This window comes from Lutjanus erythropterus, chromosome 10 (assembly GCF_056507025.1).
Source record: "Lutjanus erythropterus isolate fLutEry1 chromosome 10, fLutEry1.hap2, whole genome shotgun sequence".
NCBI lineage: Eukaryota > Metazoa > Chordata > Actinopteri > Lutjaniformes > Lutjanidae > Lutjanus > Lutjanus erythropterus.
In genome coordinates this window covers 11,865,697-11,888,759 of record NC_139326.1, presented here as the reverse complement: position 1 = coordinate 11,888,759, position 23,063 = coordinate 11,865,697, and the positions used below count along the sequence as shown (strand labels likewise).

The following is a 23,063-nucleotide window of genomic DNA, read 5'->3' as shown; positions in this document are numbered from 1 at the left end:
TGTGGACAAACGTGGTAGTGTTTCCACAGCAAAAAAACACAAGGTCAAAAATAGAATTATCTACATAAAAATCTCCCCCTGCTTCCTTTTAACTGGCTAACGTTTGATGGACTGTAGCCAGGAAAATTGTAAACGCAGACTGATGTGATTTCAAGGAGAATCTGACCCGGTGGCAGGCATTAAGAATAACTATACAGAAATAGCCAATCTTCTTGCATCTGGTTTTGTTAGCTTATGTAAGTAATATAGGGGCATCAGTATTAAATTGAAACCGTGTCATATGCAGTTATAACTCATTGTAGTAACTTGAAATCCTCCATTTGTTTGATAAATGACTGAGTTGAAGAATATGTGCTTTCTGCTTTCTGTAACAGTTCACTGATGTTAAAGGAAGATGTGATGATTTGTGGGTAGATAATGAGGGAACAGTGTTTGGTCCTGTGAAATGACCTCATGGTCTTCAGCTCTTACACAACCATACAGGCTCACTCTTATACTGGATGAGATAACAGACACTGAAGGCTGCAGATTTCTTTGCTTTATTGCTCAGGGCTGCAGGTTTTGTGCTTGTCAGATAGATCCTTGGACACAAGTGGTTTGTGAATGGGAGGCCTGCTATTAAAACAGGTTCGTGACGCTTTTTAGTTTCTGTCAGTCAGGAAAAGTTTTGATTCAGTTTTGTTTCTGTCCTCGTCTGTGAGCTTTGACCTGCCTTGTTTAGGAAAAGTCGTCGTGATTTATAAAACCATTTCAGTTTTTGGAGATAAATCAGGTTTTTTTGTGATGTTCCTGCTGTTTGACAGACTATCTGGCCTCAGTGGGCTTCTGTCAGTTCACTCATTCTGCTTTTAAAATGTATACGAAGTCCTGACTGTCTTTTATAACTGACACATACCCCTTATTATTATTCCAGTTATAGCGCCTGGTCTGTGTGGCTTCCTTTTTAATCGTAATTCCTCCAAGTTGAAATCCACAGTTGTTTGTTTGGGGTTTTTTAACATTCTGTCCGTCCCCTGTAAGGAGATAGTTTTGCCACAATCGCGCTCGGCGCATAATAAGAACTTAAACCTCTGCATTCACTAAGTCTACATCTGATAAATTATATTTTTGCTCTCTCTTCTATTTTCAATCCCCGTCTCTCGGCCTTCCCTGTCCTTTCTTAGGACCTGGCTCGATGGACTGATAGCGGTTGCCGGGAGTGTGAATGCCGTCATGCCCAGGTGACTTGTTATCTGCGTTCCTGCCCCACTTGCCCGCCGGGCACCCTGGCAGTCCCCCAGGAGGACGGATGCTGCCCAGAGTGTCCCCAAGGTACGTCGGCGCAAAGGATGCTGGGTGCATGTGTGTCAGGAATGTGTTTGCCACTTGTGAAACATTCCTCTGCTTTGTAACCCTCTGCTTTTTTTTATATCTGCACCTTTGACAGCACACACATCACAAAGGGTTCACAGTATTGGTGTCTGTCGGTGACTTTGGCAGATTAAGGTCCCTCTTTCATTCTTCACAGTTTTTATAGTCTCCTCATTTTTGTTATTCATATAAAACGCATACATGAGACATTCTGAGGCTGAAGGTCTTATGAATAAGCTTTGAGATTCAGATGTCAGACAGTCTCACCCGCTGTTAAATCCGTGGTATTCAGTACATTCCCAAAGTTATTTTGGGAAGAAGTTGCCATGTATCGGTGCACACATCCCCTGAAAATGCCTTACTCAGTCAAAGAAGTGTTTACAAGCATAAAAAAATTCAACTAATTAGCAAAAAAGTATGTGAACATCTTGCAGTACTGTGACTCTGCTCACTGCCAAATCATATCGCTTTGTGTAACTGGATTTTATTTTCCAGTACTGTGGGTGTAGAAATTGGTACCACTGCCTTTTCTTTGATTAATTTTTCCCCTGAAAAAATTGGTATTCAAGAATGAAGTCGTCTCTTTTTTTCATTATTCTATCCGACTCTGCTGTTTTGATGGAAATAACATGCAATGCAGTATTATTTGTCAGGTTCCATTAACAGAGGGGGATAAGTTTCCGAATTACTTACAACACCCTGATTGTCCCATTCAGGAGATTAAAATGTCTGGCTGATGACTTTTTTTTTTTTTTTAAATGTTGAGTGGAGTTGTAAAGGGACAAACTGTATAAAAACATTGTATGTTATTACACTATTAGACCAGGCAAACATAAACCCCAGAGGGTTAACATCTACTGTTTGACCTCCGTGACTGAAGCATAAGGAGTGGGACTAAGTCACGCCAGTGGAAAAAGGAACTCTCTGCCAAAAATGACTGATGTGTCTGAGGCATATCTGGCTGGAGGGGCCACATGTATATTAATGACCAATAAAGAATTTCAATCAAATATCAGCCAGTCCGATGATGCCGCAACGATGATTACCTGCCGCAAGGCTCTGCGATGGTTCATGAAAGGTAGCATGACTAAAGAGTGCAGTGATGACTCCCACAAGTGCCTAAAACAAACAGTTAATGAGTTATGCGAGAGAGGAGTGTGACTAAAGTATGAGGAGTGGGGCCCGGTCATACCAATGAAATAACAACTCTATGCTGAGACCAGTGATGTCTCCCACAGGAGTCGAAGAGGGTATGGTTAAGATGTGGGGGGTTAAGAGCAATGACACAAGGGACTATGACAAATGGTTCTTTAGCCTGGTCATGTTTCATTGATCCATTTTGGAGTTATGTACCTTATTGTTACAGGCCACTCCCACTGCCACACTGCCTTTACGTGATCTGACATGAACAGTTAATCAGCCATCCGTTGGCTCTCGGCTTTTCCACAAAATCAGTTTTCTTTTTAAAGATTATTCTTTTCAGGGGGATTTTTTTTAGGTGTCATTGACAGGACAGCTGTAGACTGACTGGAAATAGAGGAGACAGAGTGGGGGAAGACATGCAGCAAAGGGTAGTGCATTGGAATTGAACCCTGGCCATTGCTGAGGAGTCTCTACCAGGATGCCCTCTTTCCACAAAATTTTGTTCAAATCTGTGGATACATTTTGAAGTCATGCGTCTCTTTGTGAGAGGCCACTCCCTTTACCGCCCCCCCTTTAGCTAACTGGCTTGAACACACACACACACACACTTGACCTCCATGCCAAATTTCCGCTTCCTCGGGCAAAAACTGTTGCTGCCAATGGTTGGAGAATTTTTTGTGCACCGACCGACCAATGGACAAAGATCTATAGAGTGCATAATAAAATTAAGTTACTTGCTAAAAATACTGAATATGTAAATGAGGAGCTGGTTGGATAATTAAAGAAGAAAGAGGCTCATAAATAATGTGTATGTGTGTGTGTGAGAGAGAGAGAAAGAAAGAGAGAGGGAGTTTATAGAAAAGCAAGGACAAAATCCAAATTGTCCTTGGGGAGGAGGGCAGTGGCGGCCAAGCTGCTCTGTATGTCTCAGCATGCTGTTGCCTGAGGACAGACACTGGAACAGTCACACAGAGTCAATACAAGCTATCCTCAGTCTATCACTGTCTTTAACTTTTAATCTTTATTTATATACAGCAGGTATCGCAAATTCAACATGCACTTTTTGTCTCTGTGATGCCCTTCTTCATATTTACATTCATTTCTACACATTAATATCAACATAAAATACAAACTCTGTTTAAAAAGCGGGCAGCGATGGAGACGTGCTTTGAATTTCTGGGTCAGTTTTGTTGTTTGATGGGCTGTTTTTTTTTTCTCTATATTTTTCAAACAAAGGCGATCATCATTTGAAGTTGACATATCCAGAGATCCTCTGCAATTTTAAAAGAGCAGAATTGTACGATAGTTTAAAAAGTGTGAAAACTTTCTGAACACGGAGCTGCTCCTCGCCTCCCCGGGGCCTTAAAATTACATGAAATGAAAAATGACTTTCACTTTGTTGGCCAATTTTCCATGGCTGAATACACACCTATTTAACAATTAATGAGTGCAACGAAGGGCTTTTACTATGATATGGTGTCACTGTAATGGTGACCTCAGTCCCAACAACAGGGATTTTTTTTAATGATGATTTCCCCCTTTCCTTTCAACCTGTTTCAAAAGGAAATACCAGACATTAGAGCTAAATTTCATACTTTGTTGATTTTGGAGGCTCCTGTGGACAAAAGCAGTTATGTTTCCACCGCCATAATCACAAAGTATAACTTCAAAAACAAAATTTTCTATATTATTTGGGCCATTAAAAATAACTATATAGACAAAGTTTCTCATGGATGGTTTCGTTTGCTTATGTAGGTCATATAGAGGAGTCAGGATTAAATTGAGACTGTTTCATAACTCATTCTTTCATTAATGGTTGTGTTAATGAACAGATAGCATGCAGAGGTAGTTTTCCCGCCATTTTCATCATTATCTAATTCATCAAAGGTCAAAATGAAGTACCTGAATTAGAGCTGCAGTAATTAGTCCATCAAAAAATAATTAATAATCAACTGTTTTAATTATGATTTAACCAGTTTAAACTTTTTGTAGTGGTTATAAGAAAGGGAAATGCTCTCAAAGACATTAAATTATAGCTTTAAGCAAATATTCTTAGCTTAAAGCCACACAGTCACATCGCACTTCTGTTTTTCCTCCCTGATCCATCTGTCTTATCGACTTAAAAAGCCTATACAGACTGTCAGCAATTAGAACGTAACAAACTTAGGTTATTTTCTCATATAGATAAATACCCAGCAGGCTATTAAACAGTGGGGCAACATTGTTAAGATTTATGAAGACTTATAATTAAGTTTGGCTGCATGAATGAATAATTACAGTTGGGCAAGGGAGATGTTTCTTCACTGCACCAGACAAATGGACTGTTTGAGACGACAGTAGGGCTTTTTTTTTTTTATGAGGTTGGAATGGACGAGATTGTTTTGTTCACATTTAGCTTGTGTGTTTGTGTGTCCCTTGACGGTCTTCTTTCTGTCTTGGGTGTTACTGTTCAGAGCATTTCTCCACAGCAGCATATTAAAATGTCTAAAAACACTGTATATTATCAGGCAAATACGCAGCTTAATTGGTCCAAGTAAACAACAGGGGAAACCTGTAAAATGTAATATCCTGTGGTAGCCAGTTGTTTTTGCATCTGGTAGCTCGTGTACTCACTCGATTCCCAAGAAGAGTTTAATTTAACAAATCAACAAAACACCATATTGGTTATTAATGATGCATATATGATATAGAAAGAGTGTCTTTGCTGTTCTATCTACTTAATTCATGGGAAACCGAGTTGCTGAATGACACAGAATAATGATGTCAGCTGTGGCACCATGGATAACTTTGATTATGTGGTTCATCTTTTTCATTTTCTGAAATAACAGAAGTCGCTGTTGACATTTCACATATTTAACCATGACAGCAGTGCTCCTGTAACCAAGTGGTTCATCATGCACGGATAAATAAGGAATTCATTTGAGAAGTGTTAGCAGTGAACATTTGTGAATGTGAACATTGTTCTAGAAACGTCAAGGACAAACATAATCCAGGCTGCGTTCGATTTCCCCCTTAAATAATTTCACTAATGCAAAACAGAGTCGTATGAACGTGAATTTGCAGAGACGATGAGGAGATTGCGTGTGCAGGACCACCGTCTGTAGAGACTTTCCATGAAAAGAGATGAAAATCGAACACTCGAGAGTCTATTCTGACAGACTCAAATTGTTGTGTCACAGCTCGTGGTGATGTTATTAATATTTTAGCTTTAGCTACAGATGGCTCTTTAACTGCTTAGCTATTTAGCTGCAGACACTGAAATATACATTAGCCTGCACATTGGGAGTTAGTTAATTTCATAACTGAAGCAGTTATGGAAAGTAACAACTCGAGTAGTTGAAGTACTTTTACTTTACTTGAGTATTTGCATTTCATGTAGCTTCATACCTTCCGACATGTCAGAGGGAAATACTTTTTCTTCTTTTTATTTCACTGCAGTTCAACAGCTATAGTTGCTACTTATTTTTTCTGCTGCAGCAACATAACAAATACAGAATCATTTAATCATCTCCATACTGTGAGGAAAATTCTGATTCAGGAATTATAAACTGTGCCAATTTTGCATGTTAGGTTGTCTGTGATTGTGTATATTGCCACATTAAACCTGCATAGTACTGCCAATGCTCTGACGATGGCTTTGTGTTAAAACAAGTGTTTATTGTGATGTGAACCAAATAAATAAGTGAAATGTGAGTGTTTCGTCCTACTTGACTTGAGGACTTTAGGCGTGCTACTTTTTCAATATTTTGAGAAGTGGATCTCATTGTTGAAGTGCAACCTCCGTTTCCAAATACAGTTATTTTTCAGACATCACATAAAAAAAATGCAATCCTGTAGAAAAAAATACATTGTGTACATAGTGTTTTACGTCCACATTTCACATTTTCAGGTGTCTGTGAGTCGATTACACTTCCGCTACAGATATTTCCACTCTAAACTTCTCAGATTGTTTTGTTTAAATGACTTTCCGAGGCTCAGGAGGTGAAATTATCCAATATTTCAAGAAAAAGCAAACATTAGGTGTCACAGCATTTTGTTTTTTTTTTTCTTTTCTCCCCTCCCCTCTTAGATTTATTTTATGACCCAGGCTCTAGACTAAACCACAACTGTACCTGCCTTCATGTTTTTGATCGTTACTTTTCTCCTTGAGGCCAGTGGAATATCAGCGGCGTCTGAAGTGTTAGCTGGTGGGGTCCAGAGGAACAATACTGAGTGAAGACGAAGAATGAAACTGAGAGCCCTTCACTCAGACTTATTTGTCTCAAAAGATTCATTTCTGAGAGCTAAAACACCTTGGACGCTTCGATCGATTTGTCTTTTTAGTTTCTATCTTTCTGTCAGCTTAATGCACATTTAAGAATTTTCTCCTGAACTCTTTGCAGAAGAGGTCATATCATCCATCACCTCTCACTGTTCACCTTCTTTTTTCTCTTTATTTTTTCTGTTGGCCCCTTTCTGTGAGTGTTGGAGAGAAAGCGTCAGAGCTGGAAATAGAAGGCGTCATCTCTCTCTACATCCTGTACATGTTGTACACGCTGTGGTGTTAATAAGTGTGTGTCTGTGTGAATACATAGTATGAATGGGTCATGTGTGTTATCATGTGTGCCTGAGTGAATTATTTAAATGTGTTTGTGTGCTTTCTATATTTGCACTCAGTATACTGCACTTGCACCTGTCATCACCTTGCAGCTTGTGTGGGTTAATGCGTGTGTGTGTGCAGTAATGGCTTCTCCAGTAATGGCATTATAATGCATATATGCATGCCTGAACAAAGTGATTTAAGCGTGATTTACTCACTTCACTTTACATTTACATGCTGATATGTTAAACAGACACGTGTTTTCGCTTGTTAACTCTGCATTAGTCTGTCTGCCTGACTGTGAATTCCAACTGTGTTTAGTTTGCGACTAAGTATAGAAAAATGGGGGTGAAAAAAATCTTTCTTTACCTTTTTCCTCTCCAGCTTGACCCGTAAATCTTCCTTTAAGCCTATTAATCACAGCTGTCTATAGGACCAGGGGTCAGCAGGCTCTCCTCTTATTGGGCAGAAGTTGTGCTGCGTTCAGGTCTCATGGGAAAGGCTGTAGATGTGAGCCTTCCACTTGCACATACGGGTTCCCCTCTGCCACAGTTTGACCCAAATGAGTCTGTCAATATGGCTATTATTATTTTGTTTCCTTATACTGTATATAAAAATAGTAAATCTGGGCATGTATTTATCAATTATCAGAATTGGAAATCTCGCTAAGTGATGCATTTGTCTACTTTTAGGATAAGAATAAAATGTATAATCTAGGAAATGTCCTAAAATGTTACAATATGACAAAAATATATTATTTTCGACTTCTGCAAGATGCTACTTAATCTCACACACTGGTCCTTTAATTTGTATTAACATGTATTTTTGAGCTAATGGCCTGCCGGTGTTTACTGCTGGTGTCTATTCTGTAAATGGTACACTGGTTTATTCTGTTTATTCACTTAGCTGCCTGCACTTAAAGAGGGTTGTGCTACTTTATGCATTTCAGATTTTTCCATTATCTAAAACAAACCACAACTATCAGAAAAAACTTTATTTTTCATAATTATATTTTTTCCTTTGCTACTAAGTGACATGAAACAGCAACGTCAACACTCTCTCCCAGCAGCGGTCTTAGGAAGTTTCATAAATAACTCTCTGTGGTTGGAGTGTTTTTACTTTAACTTTCAGTGTGATTCTCAGGAGGGATTCTGGGATGTTTGATGAATACGGGCCCAGATATCCTAAAATGTATGCATCTGTAAGCAGATTCAGCGCATGCTATTTTTAGTCTAGCACACCGTTAAGTCATTTAATCCCCTCACCATTATGTCATCAGTTTTAATCAACAAAGTTTGGATGAATTAAATGGATTTTGATCCTATTTGGGGCTTTATTGTCTCAAATAAAGAGCCTCATGATTGGAAATTTGGCAGCAGATTGCATGGGTGAATTACTGGATGGGGCAGTGGCTTTTTAGTGGGAATCAGGGTGTGAAATTACCATGAATCACCAGCCAAATGCTGGTAAATGCTGGCTCTGGATGGTAAGTTGGCTTATTCTCTGAGCTACTGTGGCTGGTAGCCAGTCTCAGTTGGAGGTCAAGCTTTTGCTAACAGTCAAATTGGTAGGTATTTTTTTTTGTTATACTTTTCTAATGATGCTGGGTGACAAAAGAGCAACATCCCTGCCAAATGTTAACACATCTGCAGCTTCAGGCCTTTGTCATAATCAGGTGGAGCTGCACACGCGGTTCATTACGCCTGGATCCACACCTCAGGATCACTTGCTTTCATACAACTTTGCTGTTAATCACAGCTGCAGTTTTTTTAATTTTGTGCTTCAGGGATTCTGACTCGCTACGCTCGTGAGGAAATTAAAGTACAGTGTGAGAGCGTATAGGCAGCCTTCTGTAAACAACTGCTTGTATCAAAGCGTGTGATTGCTGAACTTGTGCTGTAATGTGGCTTTATCCTCAAGAGGGAAAAATCCAATTCTGGTTTTCTCTCAGCTGTCAAAGCAAACAGGAAATGATCTTGTAACTAGTCAGGTGGAGTTTTGTATGAAAATATACTAATTTGTTTCCACATTCAGGACTGCATTTTTTGCAGCGAGAGTTTTAGGATCGATGCAGGATGGGTACATGTATCCCAGCGTATATGCAGGGATTGGTACGTCAGCACTATCTGAAGCACTGGCCACAGCTAAATAGAGAGATAAACACTTGACTGATATTGGTATTAGCTAATAACCATCAGTGGGTCAGAATATACAGTGTGAAGAATCTCGTTCCCCCACTTTTCTCACTCTGTCTCCTCCTTCTCACATTGTCTTGTTTTAGCTCACAGTTTTTCTCTCATTATTTCTGTCAGAGAAAAAAAAACACGAGGGGAACAAGAGGATGGTGGGATGAAAAGTGAGTTAACTAGAATTAGTGCCTCGCTGTTGTATGCCTCTGCCAACCAGCCAGGTTCCAGTTTACATCAATGTCAAGACTTTTAAAGAATATAATAACAGGAATTAAGTGTATTTTCTAATTATATTGACCTTTATGTTTCCAGTGAGAAAATTTAGGGACTATTTTTTACAGAGGAGGAGAGAGGACTGATGGAGAGATGAACTTTATGTCACAATGAAGTTAACCTTTGATCTTTGACTTTTAAATATAAAATGTCATCACTTCATCATCCTATTAAACATTTGTGTGAATTTTTGTCAAAATAAGTGTATAAATTCTATAGTTTGGGGTTTTGTGAGGGCACTGTGACCTTTGACCCCCAAAACTTAATCAGTTCATCCTTGAGTCCAAGTGGAAATGTGCACCAACTTCGAAGAAACTCCGTCAGTGCATACTTAAGATATTGCATTAATGAGAATGGGACCGATGGACAACCTGAAAACATAATGCCTCCAGCCTTCGGCTGTCGCCAGTGTGGAGGCATAAAAAAGTGGGAGTGAGTGAGAAAATGGGAGGATGGAAGAGAGAAAATGAAGCTGTAGAGGAGAAAGAGGACAGAGAAAGGGAATAATTAGAAGTAGTAGAGTAAGAAAGAGAGATGGAGATTCTACTTACTGACTTAGTGACAGTCTTATTTGCCATTAAGGTTGAAATCTCACCTCCTTCTGTCTCGTGCTCTCTTCAACTCCTCCTTTTTTTTAATACCTTTTGTCCATTTTTTTCACGCTTTGTCTCTTTGGGCTTTTCTCTTATAAGTCTTTCCTTTTTTTTCCAGATCTCTTCTTCCTTCTTCTCTCTCTGTCTTGTTCTGGAGTCGTCACATTAATCAGATCCCTCAGTCACATTTTTACAAGCGGCGAGCACTTTATTTACTCAATACATTCACATAATGAATGGAGCAATCACAGTGCAATCAAGTGCAAGCAGCCCCACATATTGTTTGACAAGAGGCTGCCTGCATTCGCTTGTTGTCCAATCCAGATACGTGGAAGTGTCGTTGCTGTCATCTCCGATTCTGTAATTTCAGAAGCTGACAGGTTTTCTGAAGTGACATTTTTAATTTTTGAGACATGCATTCAGATTTTGAAAGGCAAGGTAATTTGCAAAAGAACTTAGAGGGTATCAGAAGTTTGATGGATGGTTCACTGTGATGTTTTCCCTCCAAATTCTTTCTTACAATAATTGTATTTTAGACTGAATTTCAGCTGCTTCTCTTTCTAGTAAACCAGGGGGAAACATACTGTTTGAAAATAAGTTGGGATAAAAAGACACAACTTTAACAAGCCCAGACAGAGTAAAGCTTTTAAGTCACAAGTGCTCAGACGTAACTACGGAAGGTCATGGATAAGTTTATGCAGTTCAGTGGAATCCAAATAATGTGGGATTCTTATCCACGATGTTGTAAGTTTTAAAACTCACATTACTGGTTTCTTTTGAATCAGCTTGTTGATGTACTGTACGGATGTTCATGTGTGTTTCATGTCTTTGAAAATGTGTCTGATTTCTTTTTGTTCAGGTGCTACATCTGAAATATGTCTGAGAGTAACCTTTACAAACCAGCTAATGACTTGTAGCTGATGTTTTTTGCCACTGCAGTTTCATAGTTTGTTGCATTGACAGTGTTTCTTGGTCATTTTGGGGGATGTAATGTCCACATACTTCAAAGTGTATTTTAGCAGTAACTGTGCCATTTCACTGAGCTCTTGTAGGCAATTATTTTTTCTCTTGTTACATTGTCAGGAGACTCTTCAAAGCCTCAGGATGTGATTGATTTTTGTATTGTGTGCCTTTTTTCTGCATTGACTTGCAGACTTTTGCTGCTTATTGCAAAGTCAAAGTCAAGCATCAAATGGCATTGACTTTAATTTGAATTTACGAAACTGTAGCCTTGTTCCAGACCTCTGAATAACAGATTTACACGGTGTTGGGGTCAGTAATGGCTGTTTTTCCAGGAGGAAAAGCAACCGACCAATCAGGATGTTGTCAGTAAGCGAAATAATAGTAGCTGCTAACAGCAGTAACCTATGATTTACGGTTGTGTACACATTGGTTTGCTCAGTGCGTGATGACTTTTAGTGCAGCTGGTGGACAAATTAAAAAAAAAGCTTGTGCTCCTAAGTTGATAAAATGTTTGACCAACTGGGAACGGGTGTCAGGAGGGAAAGCACTCCCCACAAGATGCACCGGTGGAGCTGTTGGCTGACAGTAGAAAAGTGTGGATGTGCTCTAAAACTCCCAGTAGGGAACATCTTACACAGTAAAACTTCTCCACCACTAACACGACCGTACTGGATGGAATTTGTTAGAAAATCAAATCGTGTGTGTGTGTGTGTGTGTGTGTGTGTGTGTGTGTGTGTGTTTGTGTGTGTTAGTGTCCGTGCACACGCATTTGAAAAGTCAAATCTGTCAGCCTCTGCTAACTGAGTTTCAGTGCAGAGCCAAATCTGTTTAGAATTTGCATAAAATTAAATGCCAAAATGTGTATGTCATTGACTGAGTGAGAGTGACTTCAAGTCTCCCAGTCATCTTGCATCCACCAACAGCGTCTGTCCAGATGTATAGAATAAAATGAAACACATGAATCTGAAAGACTGAATGTATGTATGTGTGTATGTGCGTGCATCGTTTCTCTTTTTTGCATGATATATAATTTTTCACCATGCAGTATTCATATTTTACTGTAGATGCAAACATATTGTACTGAATGTTACAAATTAAGTCTAAGTTACGTAAATCAAATATGTGTTTTCCAGTCGAGTGCCATGCAGACTGCCTTTCCTGTCTGGGGACTCCCGACCGATGTGAGAGCTGCAGGGACCCAAAGGCCTTCCTCCATCTTGGCCGTTGTCTGTCCGTTTGTCCACCTGGCTATTACGCTGAAGGACGAGTATGTGCAGGTAGGTCTGTCTTTTAAATATTTACATGGAAATAGCTACTCAAAACTGCTTTTATTGAGTGTAGTATAATTAATTGTAAATTAACTGTAAATTTAGTGCAACTATAATTAGTTCCCCAGTAATACCATATAAGGCTATGAGTCCTGTCCCATATGTCATGAAGTGTTCCTTCATGAAAATGGCACCAAAGTGTAAAAATAAAGAGAAACTTTATGAGTTTAGAAATTGAAGTCATGCTTTCAGAGATATATAAAGGGAAGTCTATAATTTTAACAGCGTAAGCAGTGGAATTAAGGGACCTGCTAAAGCCAAGGAACGGGAAAAAATAACGAGTGCTATTAATGCCATGTCACCTGAGGGTCGCACTGTGAAATGAGGAAATGGTTCGATATGAGACTGGCTTTAAAAAAAAAGTCTTGCCACAGCAAGGCAATCAATGCCTGCAAGAGGAGGAGGGGGTCAAGTGGAAGTCTTCATCATGGAGATGGAGGACAGAATATGTACCATAATTGGTGATGTTCCACTGTCAGGTGTTGCAGCAGCGGATGCTCCCCCGAACAGAGACTTGCATAAACCTGCGGGTGAAAATACAGCCAGCAGACAGTATGGGTACAAGCCAATTTAAATTAATGATGATATTGTTAGCCTATAGGAATACATTTAGAATTATATTATGGACAACCAGTCAATGTTATTATGAAGTGTAATTTATATAGGATTTAAAAACTCAAAATTTCTTCACAGTAATGAAATATACAGTCCATTAGTGAAAAGTGAACTGCACATGTGGTCTGAACCACTTGTAAATTGTGTTCGTGCCTGAAAGAAGATTCAAAATATGAGAAAACTGGTGAATGCGACAAGTTCGACAATCACTCGTAGAATCCGCTTAACAAATAAATCTGTTCATGCGAGTGGTTCCTGCAAGGAGCTTATTGCTCTTTTCAAATATATTAGTATGCTCCTACAATACACTAGTGCTGGGATTTTCAGTTTTTGTCTTTTTTTGTTTGATTTTACTTGGTAAAGAATGATATAGTAAAATTAAGTTTTTGAACCTGCAGTTCTCATGCAGATTTGCACACAGTCTTCTCAGAATCATAACTTAGTCAACTCAGAATACACAGAAGTCAATACACATACTGCTGGAATCATTCAGGTCTGTATGTTTATGGAGTAGAAAGTTTCATCCATGCTCTGAATTTATGCCGAGTCTGTCCCTGCAGAGAATCATTTATTGAACATCATAAAGCGGGACTAAATTCAAACTTTTTCACATCAGTTGCTGTAAACAGACAAAGTCTTTGGCCCCACATTTAAGAGGAAATAGTGGGAAAGTCAAAGTGCAGCAGCACTGCAGCAAGCGGCATTAAAATTTAGCACTGCAACAGTGTCTCCATCTGGACTGATTGCCTGTGTGTGAGTGTGTGTGCCTGTATCTGTATTGAGTTCATGTTTTCCTCCTCATGCTTTTTTTCGTGTTTGTATCCATCTGCGGTCCCGTTTGCCTGATTCAGAACTAACCACACCACCTTGACCGAGCATTGACCCACGACAGCGGTAATCTTCTTAGCATTTTACTGCATTGAATTCCTACCATCCCATTGACCTGCTCTCCTGGTGAGCCAGACAATTACTGCCCACAGATATTCATGGAGCTGTAAACACCAAACGCCCCGATGCCGTAAAGCTATCAGGCACAGATAAAGGTATTAACTTTGAAGCCTAGCTGCTAATGCTAGTGGCCCGAATCTTTAACAGCGTTTCCACACTCGTACTTTAGAAGTATAAAGAGGGGTACTTAAGCCCTGAATGTGTGGACTGTATAGATGTCGCCTGTGTTATAATAGCTTTATTCAACCTGCAGAGTGCCTCACTGAGATTAAAGATATCTTTCAACAGGTTTTTCTGGCCAAGATAAGAACAGCACAATAGAACACAGACTTCAGTTAGATCTAATATGAAGATAGTCAAAGATCAACAATACAGATGTGATCTGACGGACAGTGTAGAACAAAACTCAATGTAATATTACAAAGACTATGAAAGAGATATGTGATTAATACATACATGAAAATATCTAAATACGATGATAAAACTGATGACATTTGATTGACATTTCTATGCCAAATGATTGTTAAACCTCTATCGTTTATAACTCGCAAAGTAGATTAGAAAAGTGGTTTAGTTCGCTTGTAATAAGTGGTGTAGTTCTGTTTGAAAAAGTCTCCCACAGGAATAAAAAAAACTGACTTTTTATTTTCTCTACTGGTTGCATTACTTAAGGTAAATTGATACAATAAATGAATGGTTCACCTGCTCTGTTTTTATTCAAACACAACAGTAGAAAAATGAAAACTGCATTTTCTAAGCAGTAGTTGCACCATTCTGAACAAGCTGAACAGTCTTGAAAAGCTGGAAGAAAAGGGAATGTTTTATTTTACTCTGTCATGTTTGTCATGAAACAGAATGTGTAACGATGTGCAGTGTACAATGCCCATCTACTACCAGTGTGTTCTTACTCTGCGTAATCCACTTGACACGCACAATGTTGATACTGGATAACTTTGCAAATACCTGCATTGCTTTAATTACAGCAGATTTGAACATTTAATCCCAATAAACTGATTCACTTTTAGTTAGATGGTTATTTTTAATGCTGACTGTATCATTGAAGATTGATCAGGATTGTACAGTCATAAGTTGGAAAGGAGGATCTTTTGTAAGACCTACGTTGCAAAACCTCACTTCAGTAGAATGAAACCTAAAGGATAAAAAAAAACAGATGTGATCCCTTTTTTCAGAATATCCAGTTTTATATTTGTACATTTTAATGCCTCCATGCAAGCGACAGCTGTTGCCGTGGGCATTGTGTTTTTTGGGTTGTCTGTCTGTTCGTCCATCCCATTCCAGTGAACGCAAAATCTAAGGAACACCTGGGGGGAAAATCTTCAAATTTGGCACAAACATCCACGTGATTTTCATGGTCAAAAGTCAAGGTGACTTTGACCTCACATCCACCCAATCTGCATGAACACATATCTCAGCTGAAAGGAATTTCTTGAAACTTTGCACAAACAATGTCTTGGACTCAAGGATATAGAGGTCAATTCCTGCGCTTATTATGACAAAATTTCACACACACATCAAATGGGATAAAACAATGAAGTGATCGTCATAATCATATGGATCATGATGTTTTGTGAAAAACACATTTCTGGCCTTTATTTGACGCCTTAATTCAGGAACAGAAGAGGAGATGGTGACCATATTTCACAGTTGGTCAGACCTTGTCTGCTGCCCGGTTGAAGATGTGTGAGAAGCATCCTAGTTTTGTAATTTGTTGCTTCTTTGCAGCAGCATCCATGTTTGAAGCGGTGCAGTCAACCACATGCTGAGGGGAAGATGCCATGTTTTTAACTAGAAATTATTCACTGCAACCAGATATGACAATATAGTTATTATTGTGAACTTCATTTCACACCTATTTCACACATATGCACTTAATAACCTTTTAATAAATTCCTTCAATGTTGTCACTATATATATTGAATCTGAACGGACATAGATGTAAACTGCAACTTGACTGGTTGGTGGAAGCACACAACCGCGAGGCGGTAATTCTAGTTGTCATTTTGTTAAAACTTTCATCAGCAGCACATTAAACTCGGTGTTATCAGTTGTGTGGGAGTGTGATCCCTGTTCGACTGAAAGCTAAAGAAACCAATAAGGACACCAGTAGAACATGCTCAATCCCACACAGCCTAATTTCTACATTTTTTCTACTAAGTGCATGTGGGTGACTGAAAACAAAGCTGTGAGCCTGAATTCACATTGTTGATAAGATCATCTCTCCCACCTCTTCTGCCTCTCCATCCTCCTTTTGCCTCACACTTCTTTTCATCTTTATTGATTTATCTCTTTCTCCTTTCTCCTGTCAATCTGCCAGTCTCTCTTTTTTCCTAATCTGTTCCTCTCCCTCTTTCCATCATCTCCATCTTGATCCTGATCCTGATCTTTATTTCCTCGTCTCCACATCTCCACTTCCTCTCAATTCCTCCTCTTTCCTCCTGCTATCTCTCTGTGAGTGGGTGGATGGGACGTTTTAAGGGGATTTAGTTGCTTTTTATTCTGTAATCTTGAGATATCTCATTAAAGAACATCTGAAGTCTCCTCATTGCATTTTCTCCCCAGGTCTATATTCACTGGTTTTATTATTATGTTTATGGAGATGTCTGTAAGTACATTACATTGCACCAAACAGAGAACCTAGCTGATCTTTGAAAGGTGTGTTTAATCAAAATGCTTGGATAAAAAGATGCACCTCAGCAGTTCCTTTTTTTTTTAATAAACAAAATTTCATCTGCACAACTTTTTTGTTGTTGTTGAAAGTGAAGTTCTTACCACATTTGTCCTAGAACTTCTTTTTCAGGTTTCAGATAACTCTGTAACCTGTGGATAGTGAAATGATTAAATCAATACAAACTTTATTTACTCTTGTTTTTTCTGGCTAACAGCACGTAGGGTCACATATGTAAGTGAAATCAGACCAGTTGTTATAAATTTTTTTTTGAATATATTATAATATATTAATATTTAAATATTTATTTGAATACCAAAAAGTTTAAATGTGCAAAACTCAGAGTTGCTAATGGTGATAAAGGTGAGATGCAGAATCTTCTTCTGCTTCTACTAATTTTGTTTATAGTAGTGAAGACACAGCATCGTCGCTTTGCTACCACCCACCGTCACCAGCCTCCACTCCATCTGCAAGCCTAAGACGTCATCACTTCAGTAGGAAGTCTAAAATATATTCAAATAAAGGACATCTGGCAAAAATCCCAGATAGTGTGTGCGAACAGAGAAGAGAACTTAATTGAAGAAGATTAGTGTCATCTTATGTGGGAAGCAGCACTGACCTGCACAGAATATTTGACTAGCAATTTGTTGATTCACAAGTAGTTTATTCGTCTTTTGGGGATTTGTGCTTAAAGTTTGAATATGAGGAGAGAGACAGCAGCAGTGGTCACATGAGCTAGAGAGTGAATTAAGAGAGGGAGCGATGTTTTCCGTGATTACGTTCTAAAGCACAAATGAATCTGCCAGAAAAATCCCAAGCACAGCAAAATACTGAGAGAATAAGAAAATATAGGCAGAGGGCCGAGTCTCTGCAGGTACAGCTATCATCACACACCTCTAGAGGGTCATAAGTGATGATTGACAGGTGTTATTATCTACGCCATTCCTAAGTGATAGGTTGTGCGTGTCTGTGTGTGTAACCAGAGGGGCTGGAGCTAATCTTGTTTACTACTGGACCCATCAACCTTTCAGGATTGCGGTGATCCACAATGTTTTAAAAAAACCTACATAAAATCCTAAATATAACCTATACTGACTGCTGGCTCCTCACTCCTCTTAACTGGCATGGAAATGCCGCAACAACTGCTAGGCTTAAACCGGCTTGCCTAACAGTGTTGGGGAGGAATTGTAATATTTTGCAGCTACTGAGACAAATGTTTAATTTAATTACAGTTACTCCTCAAAATGTTGGTAATTATGAACAGGCTACATCCGAACATTCATGTCACTCTTCTAGTTTTTATGTGTCTCCATACATTGCTTTTTTATCGGAAATTTCTGCATAGTTGACCTTTAAAATGTGTGCAACATTGGGTTGGATTATTCTTTGGGTTCACTTGGGTTTCCTCTGGCACTCTGGGAGCAGTCTAATAACCTCCCAGCTAGAGCATCTGGAGGCTTATAATCAGCCACAGGTTTGAATCTGAGTGCTACTTTACTGGGTTCACCTTTGATGAACTGCACATCCAGGTCCTCTGATTTTTTTTTTTTGCCTTCTACAACGAGCAGGCTAAGCTGTGACAGGCAGTCCCGTAACCATGAAGAAAGCTCTGATATGGAGAGAAAATTAATATTTGAAGTGACTGACAGTCAAACTCTTTCCAATCTCCCTCTCTTCTCCCACAGCCTGCCAGTCATCCTGCGCCACCTGTTCCAGCAGGTTGGACTGCCAGTCCTGTGGCTCCCAGCTGCCCCTGCTGAGCGCTGATAGCGGCCAGTGCCTGGCTACCTGTCCCCCTGGTTCCTACCAGCACGACCACACGCACTGTCGCCGTGAGTATCACAGGATGTCATGTGACTTAATGGGCCCTCTGGATGCCATAGTGGAGGTCAGAATGATGTTTTGGCTCAGGTTCGTCCACTAATGTCCACAAATTGGGAAGTTAACACTTGCAAAGAAAATCCAGCAAACCTTTATTTAGGAGTAAATGTTTGAAAGTTTTCATTTCTGTGGAAGCTTTGCTAAATGTGGGTTAAGGTTAATGAGATTAGGTTAATTCAGATGGCCGATGGTGTCAATTAGACCGACATGAGTCAAGATCATTTGTCACAGTTAATTTTAATTAAGAGGGGGATCTAAATGTAAATGCTTTCTTCAATTACTCACAAGGTGAATAAATAGTTCTTATTAAAACTGGGACAATGCACTCATCCACCGATTGGATACTATCACAATACTTGGGTGCTGATTTGATGTATTGTGATTCTGCAGGTATCTTTATTCAGCATTATGATTTATTCCAATTTTTGTTTGACCGTTTGAAAAGTTTTAGTCAAACACTAGTGACTGTATATCATGATTCATATATTCCAAAAACAATGCACGTGTCAGTTTTATTTCAGCAGCAGCTAATCAATTAGCCAAAGATTTCCCTTATGGCACCAACCGACACAACTGGCTGATATGTAGATAAGCTTGTTTCTGCATTTTCACCTGCCTTCATACTCTTCTCCTGTCCTTGTCCTTTCTCTTCTTTCTCTGTGTCTCTCTTGTGTCTGACAGAATACTGTTATCTTATCCCATACTTTGCCAAAGATTTGCAAAGAATACATTTCTGAGATTTCTTTATGTAAAATCAGAACCCTAATATCTTTCGGCCAACTGATTTCAGATCAGCCTTTGCGTAGTCGGGCAGAAAGTGCATACACAGTTCAGCAAACCGACAGTTAAACAGTGGGACTCCACAGCTGGTGCATCATAGTGTTTTGGGTGCCTGCGATAAACTCTCTGTGACTTATTTCCAGTGGAAGTAACTTTGAGTGGATGTTCCACCTGAATATTTTACAAAGTGAGGAAGGAGAGGGATCTCTCTGGGGTTCAAGTATTGTGGCTTTTGTAATGAAGTCCTGGAAAAAAGCCAAAGAAAGTCATGTTCGGAGGCACGGCAGCAACCCAATGTGCTCACATATTGTACAGATTGTAGAATTATTGCTTTTTGTTGCACGTGTGCTAAACTGTTGCTGCAGAATTGTTTGGAAAAGTTAGTTTCTCTGTCTTTTAAAGTGGATTCAAAGAGTTCATAGAAATTATATTCCTCCAATATTTGTCCCTATCCCTCTTGGTATCTGCCCACAGAGTATTTCAAAAGAAACCAATTAGCTCTTGACAATTGATTTGGAATTGAAAATTAAATTGACTTGAGTCTTAATCTGACATTTTCTGTTTTATTGTTATTTTTGTTCACCTGAAGCTGATTGTGTTTTGACACTTTTCAGTTCAGCTACATTATGCAATGCTCTCTGCCACCTGTCAATCACGTTACACCCTCAGGAAAAAAACAGAAAGTCTCTGCCAGGAAATAATTCATTTTTAAAAAACAAAAGACTGACTTGTCAGATCCGCCTCTTATTTATTTAGGGTGTCTTGGGTGCATGTGACAGCAGTTGATTTCAAGCTATGTTTGCAGCGCAACTTTTTAATAATATTAGCATATTTTAAAGATGATAAACACCAAGTGAGGGTTAAAAACTCATGGTGCACTGGTGACATAAGACATAAAAGTTCACCACCTGGCTGAATAAAGTTGGTTCTGTTTTCAGTAGCAACACCTCCTCCAACAAAAACAGTTAGCTGTATTTGTGAGATGGGAGTGTGAGGTTTTAACAACCAAACCACAGCAGAAGTTAACCAGTCATGGTGTCGACACAATTTAAAAACTGTAGCTTACAAAGATGCATTCTTGTGTTATAACCACCTAGCATCTCTGCGGGCTTAACGGTGGATAAAAAGCAAGAGGGGAGGCTAGATCCCACCGAACACAGTGCTAATGCAGGATAAATGCACAACAAGGGCCATCTGCATTGACTGTTACTCAACCAATCTACCTCAAAGCTCTCCCAGCGCTCTCAAGCCTGGACCAATAAATAAAACTGTGGCTCAGTGAGCTAAACCCCTGTGGGCATGCTAATATACTCTGAATAGTTTGCCCGAGCGCCTCCATCGAGTGGGGAAGACCTGCTGTGACTCCTGGGGATGATGGGTAGAAATAGAAAGGGAGAGAAGGGGGTTGGGTGAGAGAGCAGAGAGTAACCACAATGTGATTACAGTCCAGTTCTGTAGCTCAATTTCACACCTTAATGAATATTGTCAGGAGGATTGGAATTTCAGACCTCCCAGCTCCTTGGACAGTCTTAAATAGGATACACTGCAGCAGCCTATTGTAGAAAGCCAGCTTTGTTTTATCCTGCTTCCATCCATCCGGCTTTATGTACTGTAAACAGTTTCTGTACAAACCCATTGTGGAAATCCCACTTCATACATTTTTGCTGCCTCTGTCCCGCTTTGGCGCTGTGTACGCCAGCGGCATCCATTGTAGATTTCCCCTCTCATGCATTAATCCAACATCTACTCCTGCATTAATACTGCAGATATTTCATTCTCAAATGTTGCACGGTAAAAGCAAATTAATACAGTGGCAGCAGCTGTGCAAGAAGTCTCCTGTCATGCATTCATCCTGCATCCGTCCAGGTTTAATGCTGCAGAAAATAGTTTCTTCTGTCGAGCCAAGTTCACAACACAAACCCCTTGTGTGTCTCGGCTAACTAGTCAGCAGACCATTTCTTTTAACCTCCAACTGGCTTTAATGAGAGCAAAACCCCCTTTTTTCCCAAGCAGTTCCTCCTGGGGACAGAAAAAGAGCAGCAGAGGAAAGTGGGACTCAACAATCGCTGACTGTAAATCAGTAGGTTCTTAGGTCGAGGCTATTAGGGTGGCTTGAGCCTGAGCGAGCTCCTGTTCCAACGCTTGTTTGTTGATGAAAAAAGAAGGAAGGAATAAGGGAAGAGACAGAGGAGATGAGAGCTGACAGCAGTAATGAGTGTGTGAGGTGTGTGGAAGGTGCTGGAGACATTCACGCCGTTTCCTGGCAGAGGACCAGGACCACCCAGAGCCCAGCCCAGAGCGTCCTCACAGGCCTCTGTGGGGGTTTTTTTGTGAATGCCTCTGGCACATGACTGAGGGCTTTACTGCGTCTGCTTGTACATGCATTCACAGTCAGCTTGTTAATAATTATGGTGGGCGTTGTGCTGAAGATATTATTCTCTCTTCTTTCCTCCGCTCCTTTTTTTCCCCCTCTCCTCTTTAACCCATTTCTCCTCCCTCTGTTTTTCTGCTTGTCTCTAATAGCTCTGTGAGACAGACACGGTTGGCTCGTTGCTTAAACTGTGCAGCTCCTGGCTAGTCAGGGAGAGAGAGCGAAAAGAGTAAAGGAGAAAAAACTAGGGCCTGTTTTCAGCCTAGAATATGTCTTGTCCAGTACATCCCACACCAACTAACGCCTTCTTTTTCAAACACACTGGTTATGCTCGCTGATTTAGAAACATAGCTTGTCTGAAAATCATTATTTAGGTGCTAAGCTGAAGAAACTCCTCATTAGGTAAAACAAAACCATGTAATGAAAAAGAACTTTCAAAAGGAGCAGATAACTCCAACAAGCTCTCTGGGAGATACACATGATGGAAACATCCTGCATCTCTCAGATGTGTCCACGACCTACGATCCTCCTAATAGACTAGTAGTTATTAGTCCGTAGTTGACTCGTAATTGCATGGTGAAGTTAGCCACCTGTTAAATGCTAACGGCAAAAGCAGTTACGATTCTGAGATATGAGAATACAGACCTATATTATGTTGATCAGGCTTTATATTATCTTTATATTATATTTGTCCATTTATTTCATTCACCTTATATTCTATGAGAATATAAAATCTTTTAAGGATTCTATTTTTACTCAGCACATCTCTGAAAATAAGCACTGCTGTTTGTTTCTGATGCTTAGTCTACCAACATTTTTATTCGTGATGACTTTACTGCTGTTCTATCATGACCTCTCGCTCACACTTCACCTGAGAACAAGAAAAGCTGTTGAGAGAGCCATGTTCTGTTTTTTTTTCTCTGAACTAGAAAACCTTTTGGCATTGGTAGCTGTTTTTGTTGTGTGTGATTTTCTACAGCTCTGGGTGTCATAAGGCTTTGGCTTTGTGAAATTTGAAGGAAGCTGGGAGAGATTCGATCAATACTAGCTAGACTACATCACCCACTTTTTTTTTTCTTCTATCGCCCAAATTTTTGTATTTTAGTTTCATGGCGAACAGGAGGGGTCAGGAGCCAAGGGTATGGACAACCATGATGACAGCACAATTTCGCTGACACCCTGCCCCTCTTTTCCAAAAAAAATATAGATAATTGTAGACCTACAGTACTCATTTCAAAAATGGTCTCACTGAGCTTCTGTTGAAAACCATATTTTTCCTCTGCAAAAAATGAACAGATTTTCATCTTTATTCATGTTGTTTAGAAGTTAGCTAGTTGTTTTGGTAACACTTTATTTGAGGGTCT

The 23,063-nt window shown here is 39.6% G+C and overlaps 1 protein-coding gene across 1 annotated transcript in view; it reads left to right on the top strand.

The window, feature by feature from the left end:
- Positions 1-23,063, top strand: part of fras1 (Fraser extracellular matrix complex subunit 1) — a gene marked incomplete at its 5' end in the record, with an annotated part of 266,195 nt that overhangs the window by 103,176 nt on the left and 139,956 nt on the right. Inside the window, 3 exons of the mRNA XM_084729014.1 lie at positions 1,164-1,311; positions 12,224-12,367; positions 18,353-18,499. Coding sequence (XP_084585140.1) covers positions 1,164-1,311; positions 12,224-12,367; positions 18,353-18,499 — 439 coding nt within the window. The remainder of the gene's footprint in view (positions 1-1,163; positions 1,312-12,223; positions 12,368-18,352; positions 18,500-23,063) is intronic.